Source organism: Eufriesea mexicana, unplaced genomic scaffold, assembly GCF_001483705.2.
Source record: "Eufriesea mexicana isolate 0111107269 unplaced genomic scaffold, ASM148370v2 scaffold7569, whole genome shotgun sequence".
NCBI classification, from domain to species: domain Eukaryota; kingdom Metazoa; phylum Arthropoda; class Insecta; order Hymenoptera; family Apidae; genus Eufriesea; species Eufriesea mexicana.
The window spans coordinates 661,426-675,320 of record NW_016915373.1 but is presented as its reverse complement, the minus strand read 5'-3'; the positions used below and the strand labels follow the sequence as shown (position 1 = coordinate 675,320).

At 33.4% G+C, this 13,895-nt stretch overlaps 1 protein-coding gene and 1 long non-coding RNA gene across 2 annotated transcripts; one reads left to right on the top strand and one right to left on the bottom strand.

Annotated features, from left to right (window-relative positions):
• Positions 1 to 3,828: 3,828 nt before the first annotated feature.
• On the bottom strand, positions 3,829 to 8,399 carry LOC108552682 (capon-like protein). The gene is made up of 7 exons (XM_017907338.1): positions 7,930 to 8,399; positions 7,143 to 7,335; positions 6,760 to 6,884; positions 6,472 to 6,657; positions 6,180 to 6,362; positions 4,519 to 4,791; positions 3,829 to 4,451 (listed from the first exon to the last, which is right to left on the bottom strand). Exons 1-7 carry the CDS (start codon positions 8,212 to 8,214, stop codon positions 3,966 to 3,968), a joined length of 1,731 nt encoding a protein of 576 aa, XP_017762827.1. The 5' UTR covers positions 8,215 to 8,399; the 3' UTR covers positions 3,829 to 3,965.
• Positions 8,400 to 9,588: 1,189 nt separating this feature from the next.
• LOC108552684 (uncharacterized) lies at positions 9,589 to 10,274 on the top strand. The gene is made up of 3 exons (XR_001890569.1): positions 9,589 to 9,652; positions 9,978 to 10,035; positions 10,151 to 10,274. It is a non-coding gene; the product is annotated as an uncharacterized LOC108552684 (long non-coding RNA).
• The last annotated feature ends 3,621 nt before the right edge of the window (positions 10,275 to 13,895 follow it).

Genomic DNA, 13,895 nt, shown 5'->3' with positions numbered 1-13,895 from the left:
TAGTCTATCATGTTACAAAACAGTGGAAATATGATATTTATATCATTTCTTGACATATTTTCTTGTAAACATTAAATTTACCTCATCTACAAGTGCTTCTTCAAGTTTAAGCATGTTATATATAGTTTCTCCAGTAAATTTACCAATGATTGTATGTTTATTCTGCACATCTGGTGTAGACCTAAGAGTAAAGAAGAATTGGGGACCATTGTCATCCTTTCCAGCATTAGGCATAGCAATTAAATCTCGTCGACAAAAACGTAATCTCGTATGAAATTCCTCCTAAAACATATATATCCAATAATTATTTTTTAATAAAAAAAGAATTCATTTCGTTTTTAAATATAGTCTCACTTTAAATGGTTCTCCATATATGCTTTTACCACCTTCCCCTGTACCTGTGAGATCATTTCCTCTTCTCACTGCTTTCATTCGAACCTCTCTCTTTTCTTTATATACCTCAGCTCCATCATTCTGAAATATAACATATTACTCTGGTCAACAACATTTCTCTATGTAAGAGCTTACATCTAATTTTCTACATTTATCATTTACCAACATTCAGACTCTATATTCAATTTATCTTTACCTTTTCTAACTATTACCAAGTGTTCATTCTCTTCAATGATCCTCATATTTCCATGTTGATGCTACACATTTTTCTTTGTTGATACATATGCTGCCTCTTTTCTGTTTCTTGATTTGACATAATAGACATTTCTTCTTCTCACTGCTTTCATTCAAGCCTCTCTCCTTTCTTTCTATACCTCGGCTCCATCATTCTAAAATTTAAAACATTGGCAATGATCATTCACTTTGATCACTAATATTAATATCTATTTAGATCAGGAATACAACATACCTTTCAGTCTCACTGTATCCTCTATATCTTGTTGTTATAAGAGGCCATGACCTAAATTAATTTTATTTCTTTTGGTCTGCCTAAACCATTTCCATTTTGAGTAAATAAATCTTAAATAAATAAATCAATTTTAAATCTTTATTTAACCATCAAAGATTTCTATGTTGTATGTCATATGGTTAACTGGCCTAGAATCGAATAGACATATCATACCTTACATATTTGTATTACTGCTTCAATTTTTTCTCGCTATAAATTATAATTCTTGGCATCTAATGGCTCTATGGTGGTGATATTCCATGAGTCCAATATTTTTTAATTATTGCATGTGCCTGTTTATTTCAATGGAATATTGTCTTTTCACAACCAAGTTCTGCTATCACTAATAAAAGGTGGAAAAACAATGGCTCGTAACTTACGCTATTTAATTATAACTGAAGCTTATATTAAGACAAATACTTACATTCTTTTCGTGATGCAGACACACCTGCATGGGCACAACAATGCTTCTAATGTTTGTTTGCAATTTTTTCTCATTTTCCATGCACTCTTCTGTTCACTTGGAGAAAAATTAACAAATCACTTAATTTCTGTGATTATTTATAACCTTTTATAATTGCACTGTAAAGGCGTACGTTTGCATATTTGTCGTCTGCCAGGTAAAGAAATGAATGCTGAGTGTCTAATTGAAACCACTGTTTGTCCTGAATTTATTAAAGAATGTTGAAAACTTTATGGGATCCTTAAATGAATAAAAAGAAGGGAAAGGAATTTGTGTTAGTTATTTGTGTTGTTTTATTGTTATATTTATTTCGTCCATGCGTCACGTGTATTTAGGTGACCTCCAGGCGCAATCTATGTTCTTTCTACCTAATCCGAGCTTCGAGTTCAAAATCATAGATGACACTGATTTTCTTTGAATAGGTTACTAACTCTGGTTTGTGCTCCTGATACTTTCTGATAAACCAATTCGGCAATAGAAAATTAACAAATTACTCAATATCTGTGATTAATTTATGAACTTTTATAATTGCATCGGAAAGGCACATCTTTGGCGAACTTTCTAATATAATTTTGGAAATTAATTTCTGCGTAATTAATTTATTATTAATAATTATTTCCCACAGTTTTTGAATTCTTGCCGTGAATACTAATTGTTTTTCATTAACTACTATCTTCTGTGCAATCAATTTCTGAACTTCGTGCACTCATTATAAAAACAGTGTTCTTGCGCATTTTCTCATATTATATTTAGTCTCATTTTATATCTAGTTTAGATCATAATTAAATATTTTAACGAACAAACATGCCGGTCGTTGCTATAAAATCACGCACGCCATCAAATAATGATTAATAGCAAACTAATTAGCAACAAATTATGTACGAAGATTATATAAGAATGTAGCTTAAAGCTCTAGCCTTGCGATGCATTTATAAAAGTACATAAATTAATCACAGAAATTAAGTACTTTGTTAATTTTCCACTGCTGAATTGATTTATTAAAATATATCAGGAGAACATAAGCAGAGTTAGTAATCTGTTTGTGTTATATTAGTGCCATCTATGATTTTAGACCTGAAGCTCGAATTCAGTAACTTGAGCACAGATGGCGCAAGAAGGTAGTCGATAACCTTTGCATATTCTGTATTCGAGTTCTGAGTACGAAATTATAAACGGTGCTAATCGAATGTGGCTTGATCTTGTCCATCACATTGAAGGTATTAACGGGTTGTATTATGGGCATATTAAGTTTATATTTTAAACAAAATATAGATTTTTTGTTAATTATAATTGCATTCGCAAGTTTTTCACTCTTTTTATTATAAATAAACTTTTAAGCTATATTAAAAATAAAATAAAAAATTTTCAATACAAAATTTAATAAATATATTTAAGAGAAATGTACACGGAAGAATTAAAAAATACTAATTACAAACATGTAGTATAATTACCTTATAAATACTGAAAGGTGCTACATGTATATAGTTGCATGGCATTAATAATGACAGATATATCGTCAACACGAAGGATGTGATTATAGGCGGATATAGTAAATGGATCTTGACTGCAAGAGTTAATTAAATGCATGGAGTTTTTACAGAGCATTTTATTCACTGACCATTGCAATTATACTTTTTGAAGGTTTCAATGTTTTCATTATTGTATAAATCGATTCTTTATTTTAATTGCAACTTTGACATATCATAAACATATAAATTTATGGTTACATATTTTTCTGAATTCATTATACAGACTTGTCTTTTCTTTTACGTTCATTAAATTTTTCGCTTAAATTCATAGGTACAATATTGAAATTACATATGATATAAAAAAAATTTTTGTTTGCAAAGATTCTCTTTCCAAAGATTTTCCAAAGCTGAATAAAATTCTCAAAAGTTAAAACCCCTAAATTAATCTTTTTATTTTATAACACAGCGTTCATTATGTAAATCGAGCGAAGTTTAATAAGTATGTACAAGAATGACATTTTATGTACACCCATTTGTCACATATTAATCACAAATGTATTTGCTCACTTATTTAAAATAATCTCTTTTAGAAGTTCTACTGGTTAAAAAAGATAAATTAAATTTATATTTTTTACTACCAATTTTCCACTTGATTTAGTATTCATTCTTTTAATATACTTTCCTTATCGATTCAAGGGAAAATTGCAAACGACCATTTGGAATCACCACGTCTTAGTGCAACGAAAATTTGTTTCCATCTTCTACCAACATCTTACTGTGTTTGTAAGAAGAAAAATTTACACGCATCACTCAGTCCTTATTTTTAATAGTAAATTTACTTAGGTAGAATCTTTGTGCGTGAACATCGATTTCGTTATACTTAAAGCCAGTCTATATTATAATAACAGTTCATTGATTTTGACAGTGCCCTAATATAAACTATACAAAGTATGAACAATTCACACAACTTTCTGTCAATCAATTTTGGAGGTAAACTTATTCAAATCAACTTGAGTTCCAAATTGTATTGCAAAATAAAAAATTACTTTTCATTAAAAGTTGTTCTACCTAAGAGATGATATGTTTAGTCAATAGTAAATTCTTCAGAAACTACTTTGGAGAAAATCTTCCATCACTTGGTCGTGTGTCTCGCCCATGTAGTCCTTTGTACTTCGGACATCAAATCATTTCTTGGAGGCAAACGAGCGCTAGTTGTGCGAGACGGCGGTGGACCAGGAGTTCTGAGGATGGTTGTTAAGTTTTTCTGATACTGCGAATTTTTCTTATTCGAACCTTGACCATTCAAGTTTTGTTTGGCAGCTACCTGTTTAGACGTTTCCTCTGATCGTTTACCCTGAGGCGGGGGATCCAACACGATTGGTGGTATTTCATCATGTACATTCATTCGATCCTGCTTACCCTTTGTTTCCTGGTCCATATGGCTAGCATTCCTTTCGCCTGTACAAGGCAAAGGTTTTATGAATGTCGTCTTCAACTCTATACTGTCTGAGTTTCCTATATAATTATCTAGCTTGTGCGTCAGTATGGGTGATGATGAAAAACTGTTTGGCTGGGAGACCCTTAGTGACATGGAACTTGGAGACAGTTGGGCTGAACTCTGTAAATTTAAAATATTGTAAAACTTTTGATAGATTTTGCTAATACATATATAGTAATCTACTTACAGGTGATCTATTGTTAGGAGGTACAAGAAGATTAGGACCGATTGTATAAGGAGTAGGTGTATTATAAGGTGATCTTTGAGATTGATATGGACTTATGTTGTGTAGCCTTTCTAAGAGTTGCGTTTGAAACTGCAACTGATCTGCTGCACTGCTGTTCCCTTGGATGCCTATTGTATTCAAGTTCCCAGGGAACCAAGAGTCTGGTGGATAAGAGCAATACGGAGATGGTGGATCCAATTCCCATGGTGAACTTTGTCCTCCTGTTCGTTGGTACTGTTTGTGAAATAATATTAAAAGATTATTATAGAAAATGTACAAAAGTGCAAGTCATTATGTTAAAATTATTTATTCTATTTAAGCACCAGAATTTGCATTCAGTTCTTAAGCATTTTATTTTTACTTAAATTTGACAAAGCAAAAAATATTTAATTTTAAATGTTAAGAAAAAATAATATTTTATTACCTGAAGTTTAAAATTTTTTAAAATTTTGATACATGCTTCATAAAATTTTAAAAATTGGCAACTTTACCTAGCATTTGTTGGTAGCACAAAGTCCAAAATCCCGTGCGAAGACCTGTTACATAACATCGTCACACCGGCGCTTAGCACGATTATTGGATTAGCGATTTAGCTTTAACGTCAGCATTAAATTGTTATCTTCCGGGCGAGCAATTTAGGACGAAACGTGTCGTTCATAAGCAATACTATATTCACGCATTTCAAAGTCTAACCGCTCATACAGTTTCCTTAAAAGGATTAAAAAGATCGTTTGTGAAATCTGGTTTAAATCCATCACACATATCTTAACAGATTTTTTCCACAAAGCATAAATGATAGGATTAAAATTTGACTCGGATTTCAAAAGTTTAGTAATTAGCATTTATAAATATAATGCATCTTAGCATTTTAATTTTGTTGGATTACAATTTGAGCAAGTTTCATTTATATTAATTAAATTATAAAATAGAGTTTCTTGATGCAAGTAGCAAGTATTCATTTAAGAATTGATTCTAAGTAACAACTAGGAATTCCATTTCCAAATGAACAAGGAATAACGAATACTAATTACTTACATTCAAGTATCTTAGTTATACTAAAACATAGGCATTCTTTAACGCAAAACGAAATCGAAAAAAAAAGAATAAACATAATTAATAAGCATGCAAAAAAAATAGGGTATTCAATTTGAATTAGCAAATACTTTCGTGCATATGTTTGTAAGATCTTATTTAAAAAATAGAACATCTTATCTTATTTAAAACAGAACGCAGTCAACTGACATAAGCAAAATGAAAAACAATCACAGTTTTAATAAATTCAAAATATAGAAAGCAGCACGCATTCTTAATGTTATATTAAACAAACTATAATATTTGTAATATGTCCCTTGATATAAATATAATTTTGTCACATATCACTTGCTTGATGACAGGTACAAAATATAAAAATGTGCATAAATCGTTTTATTAAGAAATTCATTTAAAAAATGCGTCAGTACAAAAAGCGTTACGGTATCAAAAAAAAAAGAAAAAAAAAAAAAGAAGAAAAGAAAACAGAAGTACAAAATACAATGCTAAACTCTAATCGAAATGTAACGTTTGCAGGCATACGGCTTATTGGCTGTTGAACACTCGTGTCATGGTATTCGGTAGAGCGTTACCTGGCCGAGGTTTGACAAATCTGGAACAGTGGTGGTTTGTTGCATTGTTGCTGAACCAGGCAACTGAGATTGTGAGGTTACATGACCACTCGAAATTCGTTCCTGTTCCCGAAGATGGCCGACCAACGCACTTATGTGTTCTAAAAGCTCTTTATTTTGCATCAGTAACTGATGCGTTCTGGCCTATAGCAAAAATAAAACATACAATATAGTATCATTCATTCTTTAGTGTTTACTTGAAGTAATTTATAACAATGATCGACATCTTATTAATATAGTATATATTACTTACTTGAGCTTCGACGCGAGCTGCCGTTTCAGCTGCAAGCTGATCCTGAAGCAGTCGCGCATGGGCAACGGCGGCTCTGGTTTGTTGACTTTGTTGCTCTAATCGCTCTCGTAGCAATTGAATCTCGTGCTTTAGAGCAGTTAATTCGCCTCCAACCAATAACCCTCCACAATCGGAGGTCACCGTGCCCTATACATAACGTTATTCGATTATTGGTAAATAAACTTACGTTCAACATGTATTACGAAAAATTGTACGGTATGATTAGATATCTTTAATAATAGAATTTACCGATGGCGATTGTCTAATGGGCGAGGTAGACGCTGTGGTCGCTGGGACTTCGTGTGACCTTAAGAGACACGGAACAGTTGTCTGTTCCGGCACCGAATCCTCCGTGTCCCCTAAGAGCGATATATCTGAAATATTTTTCATCGTATTAATTTTCATTCAGAAAAATTATCGCGACAAAAAGTGCATTAAATTTAGAAGAATTGTTTAAATTTCGTATCTTCCAATATTATCATAAGAAAATTGAAAGCAAAGAATAACAAAGGTGTTAAAGATAACCAAAATTGTTAATGCGCCAACAAATGTAAAATGGTGGAAAGTAAAATTTGTTGTTCAATTTGAAATAGGTTGCTTTTTGTAATTAAAAAGAAGCTAGGATGTTAAACCTTTATGCACAGAAGACGGTGACGGTTGCGACTTCTCATTCGGTATTTCATCTTGGTCCTCGTAAACGTCACGATGATTCTCACTGTGCTCCCTCTCTCTTTCTTTCTCCCCCCGGTCCCGTTCTTCCGTGGCGTTGTTTAAACTTAATTTATGGCACACCTCGAAAGCCTGCCCTACCGTTCTGACCACCCTCTTCGTGGCACAACATGCAGAAATTCAAGTGATTTTGATGACATTAACTGACATCAAATTTCAAGTACTAAAAAGTAAAAATTCGATACGAATGTAAAATTTTCTGTTTGTTAAATGTCGGAAAATTTTTAAATATTTAATATCCAAATTTTCAAATTTTTCATTTTCAAATCTTTGAATTTTGGCTCTCGAGCGCCTCGTGTTTCAATCTCCAAGCAACATAAACCTGTAATACTCAGCATTCGTTAACTTCCACCAAACTAATTCTAACCTCAAACCCAAACCGCAGGAATTCCATTATGACACTTTAGTACATCAATATTCAAATGTTCACGTATAGTCATTTCTGTCGAAAATTACAATTTAGAAAGAAATTCCCTTTCCAATCTAAAAAAGAAAAAAATGTCGGTCAAAAAAAGGAAAAAAGAGCATGAAAAATTGAGGGTTATACGTGAATAGCAGTTAAGACATCCTATATTTTATTCCACCTCAGTGTTTTCCACCGTTCACGACATCCCGGGGCTCTTTCTTTTTTTCGCGTGTCAGCTACAGGAGCAGGACAACCTTATCCCATAAACAGCATTATTCGTAAGCATACACCTTTACCTCGAGCTCCTCGAGGTCATCGTTCTCCTCCTCGAAGCGGTTCTCATCGAAGCTGAAATCAACGCTTCCTGGGGAACGTGTCAGCTGGAGGGGGGGCGGTTTCGATTTTCCAAACGGTTTTTTCAATTTCAGGTAGTTGAATATTTCAGGCTCCTTGAACGACAGTTTCTTCCTGGGCTTCGGGGTGGTCTCCACACCGGAAGGACTGGTCGGGCCGGAACTAGGCAACACTGCCGCATCAGAGTTTGTTTGCTTGGTCGAGTTCTTCAGCATGACTTCGGTGTGTATTACCGCTTTTATGATTAAAGTTTTATTTTACAGATTATACTGTTGCATATTCAGAAAGCACTATAGATGTATGTCATGGTGAAAATGATATTCGTATGGAATTTTATTTTTATCCAGTATCGCATATGTTGCATGCCTTTGTGCTCTTATTTCGTTGGATTTCGTTTCACGGTTACTTTATCAGTACGAATATATTAATGATTACACAATTTTTCTAGTGCCGGAGTGCAACCTAAGTAATAAATTATAAATTAGGAATTTGTACTTAATTAAATTTCGATTTATAAACACAGCTTGATATAAATATAAGGTATAAAAAAATGTTCGAACCTATTATCACAAACTCATATAAAATCGAAAAAATAAAATACAATCTGATAACGACAAGTACTGTTATTTAAATTAAATACACTCAGCATTACATTATTTTAAATACAAAATTCTGTACCAAAATCATGTTCCTCATTTTCTTTATTCAATTTAATCATCAGTCCCTTTATCGCAAATAAAAATAATCTATTAAAAGTTCTATTCTCATGTCTCTTCAAAGCTAGTTTGAATCTTTTACAACCCCCCACAAACATATAGTACATCTACTAAAGGTTCGTTTCCAATTTCGAGTATTTCGTTCGACCAATTGGATCATCGTCGTAATACTACTTTCGAAAGTATCTGATTCTCGTACGCGAAACGGAAACTCGAATAACCGCGAATCACGTTTCGTAGATAGCGATAAACGATCTAGCGAAATTTATTTCGAATACAAGCGCCGCCGAAGAATCGATATTTACGTGTTGTAACATTCCCGGATGATTCCATTTATAAACAGGCCGGCAGACGTGACCCGACAACTGGCAAACTCCCCGATAAATCTTGCTCTTGCTTTAGAAACTATTACGGACCCACGTCGTTAACACAGCTACACAAGAGTTTATTTGCTCCGTAGCTTGTACGACCGGCGTCGCAAGTTGCGCTCGCAACGCACTCTCGTTTCATTCGAGGAATTAATCTCGACGTGTAAATCTTCGTCCATCGTAACGTTTCGAGTCATCTTTTGTGTGGGTTGCAACAGTTATTTCGAAATGATAATGAACAGAATTACTTACAAACATTTCTGCATTTTATAATATTCTGTTTTTTGTACTTTTCTTATCCTTTGGGAAAGAGTGTTTTCGAATGATATATAAAGGATCTAACGAATATCTTTCGTTATACGGAGTAAATTTTTTTTGTAGGTTAAGATTGTTTACATTCTCAGTTCTTTAACGAATAAAAATTTTTCTGCAGAATTTTTTCACGATAAATGATATTTCATATTACATAACTTCTTTTGCAGGTTTGCTAAATTGTTGATATTAACAATTACAACAAAAGACGAAAACACAAAAGGACGAAAAACGTTAATTGCATTACTTGCATGCTGGTAAATCCACTAGTCATTCATAAATCTTGAACTTGACCCTCAGATTACGGTCATTAGTGATAACGCCGCGTGAGTGCGTCGCTTTGATTAGACGAGCGTGCGTAACACGAGTGAACATGCTCCCGCCGGTGATTAAGTGGCGACTTGATAACACGCGTTTCTTTCAATTAAGCGCACGCGAATGCATTTAAAGACGTCTTGCTTATATTAGCATAATTATGATCATTTATCAATATCACGTCTTATACTTTTTACATTTCTCGTTTATTTCATCATATTCATTTATTATTCTTTTTCATTCTTTCTTTCCTTTCTCCTTTCTCAGGTTTGTTCTATGATCAAGTGTGAAGAGACGGGGAAGATAAATTATTGTTAACAAATTGGTGAGTATGTTGGAGAGAATTGTTAATTTTATTCATTGAACGATAACGATTAAGTAGAATAAAATTAAACAAAATTGAAAATAAAATGACAAATTGAATTATGTTCTTCAAACAGATATTTCGTTAGATATTCGTCCATTTTTGAAGCTGATTATGGCAACATTCTATCGATAATGTTTATGTCGATAAGTTCAAGGATATGGTGTAACAAATTTATTATTAATCGACGATTAGAAGATTAGGTAAATGAGGCGAAACTAACTCAGAGGACCAGTGAAATGGAACAAGAACACGTGGTCTAAACCAAATAGTTACAACGTCTAAACAGAACCTTTAAATCCTTTGATCTTCCATCTACTGTTTCTTGTTTTAAATTGAAACTAAAAAGAAACACAGAAATGGATATGCCGAGTTAATAATGTATACCAAAAATATTGAATTGTTTCTACATAAATAGGCTAAAAAGTAATGTTTGAAAAATCAAAGGAGAGATTTTTAACGAACGACTAATTTATGGTTAACAAAATCTAGAATTTGAATAGTATTTGAATAAACAACTTTTAAAAGTATCAATCAATCTGTTTCGATGTAACAATTAATTCAATCATCGGTATATTGTTTCAGCGGGCGGAAACAGAATCGTAAGAAATCAAAGGCTTCCTTTGAAAGATTTGTTTTCTGAAAACTCTATAAATACTTGTCGATTTTGAAGAACGATCATGACTTACTATTGTAAGAATTGGCACAGTTTTATTGTTATTATCAGCTATGTAAATGGGTAATGTTAATTGGGTGCGAAGGAAATAATTATTTATAAAAAATAACGTATAATATTAATAGGTGATGAAGTAAGAGCACAAAAGAGGTAAACACTGAAGTTCAACAAGCAACGATAATGGCAAATAGTACCAAACGCTGAAATTGTGACGCATCAATCACTCAAGATCAATTTGTCATCTTTATGACCACTTAACGATTGCGGCATTTACGTGCCGTTTCGAAAACGAACAAATGGATTATCAATAATTCATTCCTCACCCATAGTGTAACACTACCTATATTTGTTAACGAGAATAGATCACCAAAATCGATTTTCAGCTAAGCGTTTTTTTTAACGTTGCTAAAAGTTTTGTAGACGTCACTTACAGAACAAACTACTTTATTTATCAATGACATAGTTAAGATTATTCGGTCGCGGTCGTTTTAAAATTTGCTCAATATTTTTCGTCTCCAAGTTCAATTTTCCTTTTCAATTTTTAGAAACTATAAATTAAATTTAGAGTTTATTCGTTAGGATTTATTCAGTCTTATTTTAATTATCGAATTCAGTAGTTTTTATTAATATCTTTTTGTAACAGTTTTGGAATTTGGTTATTTAAAAAATTATTAAAGCCTCTTTTAATATTTCATTTCTCATGATTCTTTCTTAATTTAATGTTGTAGTTTTTGAATAACATCTCTATATTTTCTGATTAAACTTTTCCAATTTTCTTTCTCAAGATACACTCAGTTTCTCATCTAAAATTCCTTCAAGTCCTACTTCACTACTTTTTCCACACTTGCACTCACTTTTTCGTCCAACCTGCTTTCTGAAGATTCTTCTACTTCCACTCTAGAACTCTGCTAACTTTCTGCTTTCCGTACCAATGCAAACCTCCTTCCACGAATTTCCTTTTCTCTTTCAAACTTTTCAGATTCTCTTCAATCAATTTTATCAATCCCAATAAATCTTTCCAGAATGTTTTCTGCTCTTTAGTTATTACCAAGCTTTTTCTTCATTAATTCGTTTTATTTTCATAATTTCTTCTTTCTTCACTCTTCTATGTTATCATTCTATTTACTTCTTCCTCTCACCATCTGTCTTCAGCTCTCCTTTAAATCGTCGTTCTGTTTTTTTCTTCCCTTCTACATCATATTCTATCCACTACCTTCTCTTCTCTTCGTATTACACATTCACACCTGCTTTCCACTTTCTTCCCTTTACCTTTTTAAACCCTGCTATCCACTACCCACCACTCATCTCGTTACAGTTCATTTACTTCATCCACCACCACGAATTTGGTTGCGACGCGTTCCAAAAGACGCGAGGACCAAACGAGACTCGTATGCGGCGGCGTGTTCTCGAAATACTCAAAAACGACCAGTATCTCGCCACGGCAGCCAGGTGGAGCGGAACTAAGCGCCGTATGCCTCTAGTGGATCACTGGCCAAGCGATAGCCTAGCGCCAACGAAGCAGAAGCGTCGCCACACGCGCTTCGGCTCGCTGGATTTTTCCTACGGTTTATTTATAAGCACATTAATATTCTCGCTTTCGTGTAGCTCAATGGCATTTCCGTGCCCATCCACCACGAACGTGTGACGAAAACCTTGATTCTTTCAACATGCTCTTGTATACTATTCGATGTCGACCCGGCGTGATGGGTAGGGGTCTCGTGACTTTCTTAGTTATTGCAGGGTTGTAAGAAATTATTTGGAACGTTTCTATAGCGAGGACTTGACATTCTTCTTTATCGAAGAAGCTGATTCTGATCTTACTGAACTTAGTATGGATCTGGAATTTTTGTTCCTATTTAATTTCAGTATTTTCAAAAAGAAATAGCTTTGGAAATATTTAAATATTACAATTTGATCATTCATTTTCTCATTTCTCTGCATTTTCTTTTATTCCTTGTAATTTTTTCTTATGCTGATTTCAATCTTCCCTTTGCGATGGGAAATTGAATTTTTCTTGGGGTATTTGGAACTACTTCTTGTGCTAAAGTTCTTCAATTTTCTGTTAAAGAAAGAACATACTGTTTTAATACCTTTAATATAGCCCCTTAATACTTTTCAATTAGCATTGATATTCTTTAAAAAGGGAAGAAAAAACAGTTTTTTAAAAAATTGGAATGTCTGTAGTATTCTAAGCACACAGTTCGAATTCCTTCCTCGTGTTGATTTGTTTCTAGAACTATATACAACTTCTAGTTTCGTTTTGTCAAGCTCATTCAACTCATGCTTTGCTTATACATGTGCACCTTCGTTACATTCCTTAATTAGCCTTTGCTGCTATAAAGAAATTCAATCAATAACTTGCTATGTCAATCTTCCATTCAGTTTTAATGATACCATCATCATTTTAATGCTACTCATTGAACACATATTTCATTCTTCACATACATATATATTTATCAGAATTATTTATCCTCTTATCCCATAAACCACAGACTTTGTTTCATTCAATAAATTCATCCCTGCTAACCACAAATCCAATCTTCCAATCAAATGGTACACAATGCAGGTATGAAGCAGAATAGCCCTAACTCTATTTCAATTTCTACAACCATAAACACCAATCTGATAATCTTCTCCAGTACCCTCAAGAACTAGCCCCGTTTTCCACCAAAAGTGCAATTATGTACATATATAAACCCACAAAGACTAGTTTTAGGTTCGAAGATCAAAAGAATATTCGCCTGAAACTCACCTAATCGTCACTAAATATAAACACTAACTTTGTACAATCTTCCTCAATGATTTACATCCTTTTTATTCTTCAGCAACCCCGGCACAATCCACTCCATCCATTTTTTCTCTTCATCCACTCTTCTGCAACTTCTTCAACCACTTTGTTTTACAATGTTGTTATTTCCCTCAGCATTTCCCTTAGTAATTTCGTTATCTCCCTCCACGGTTATTACTCTCAGTTTGTTATCTTCAATTCCCTCCCCTCCGACTTTCTTCATAGCTGACCATAGTCTGTGTGTTTCCTTCAGCGACCAAGCTGTTCTCTGCTTCTCTTCTTACTGCTGCTCTACCTCTTCTGCCGTTTCGAGAATCAAAGAGAGAGAGAAAGAGAGAGAGAGAGAGAGAGAGAGAG

What these genes read in the sequence shown, in the direction of transcription:
- LOC108552682 (XM_017907338.1), bottom strand. Translation starts at nt 8,214, where the DNA reads ATGCTGAAGAACTCGACCAAGCAAACAAACTCTGATGCGGCAGTGTTG. An exon ending in AGCTCGAGGTAAAGGTGTAT is followed by an intron (nt 7,336 to 7,929) that starts GCTTACGAATAA and finishes TGTGCCACGAAG; the next exon opens with AGGGTGGTCAGAACGGTAGG. An exon ending in ACCGTCTTCTGTGCATAAAG is followed by an intron (nt 6,885 to 7,142) that starts GTTTAACATCCT and finishes AAAATATTTCAG; the next exon opens with ATATATCGCTCTTAGGGGAC.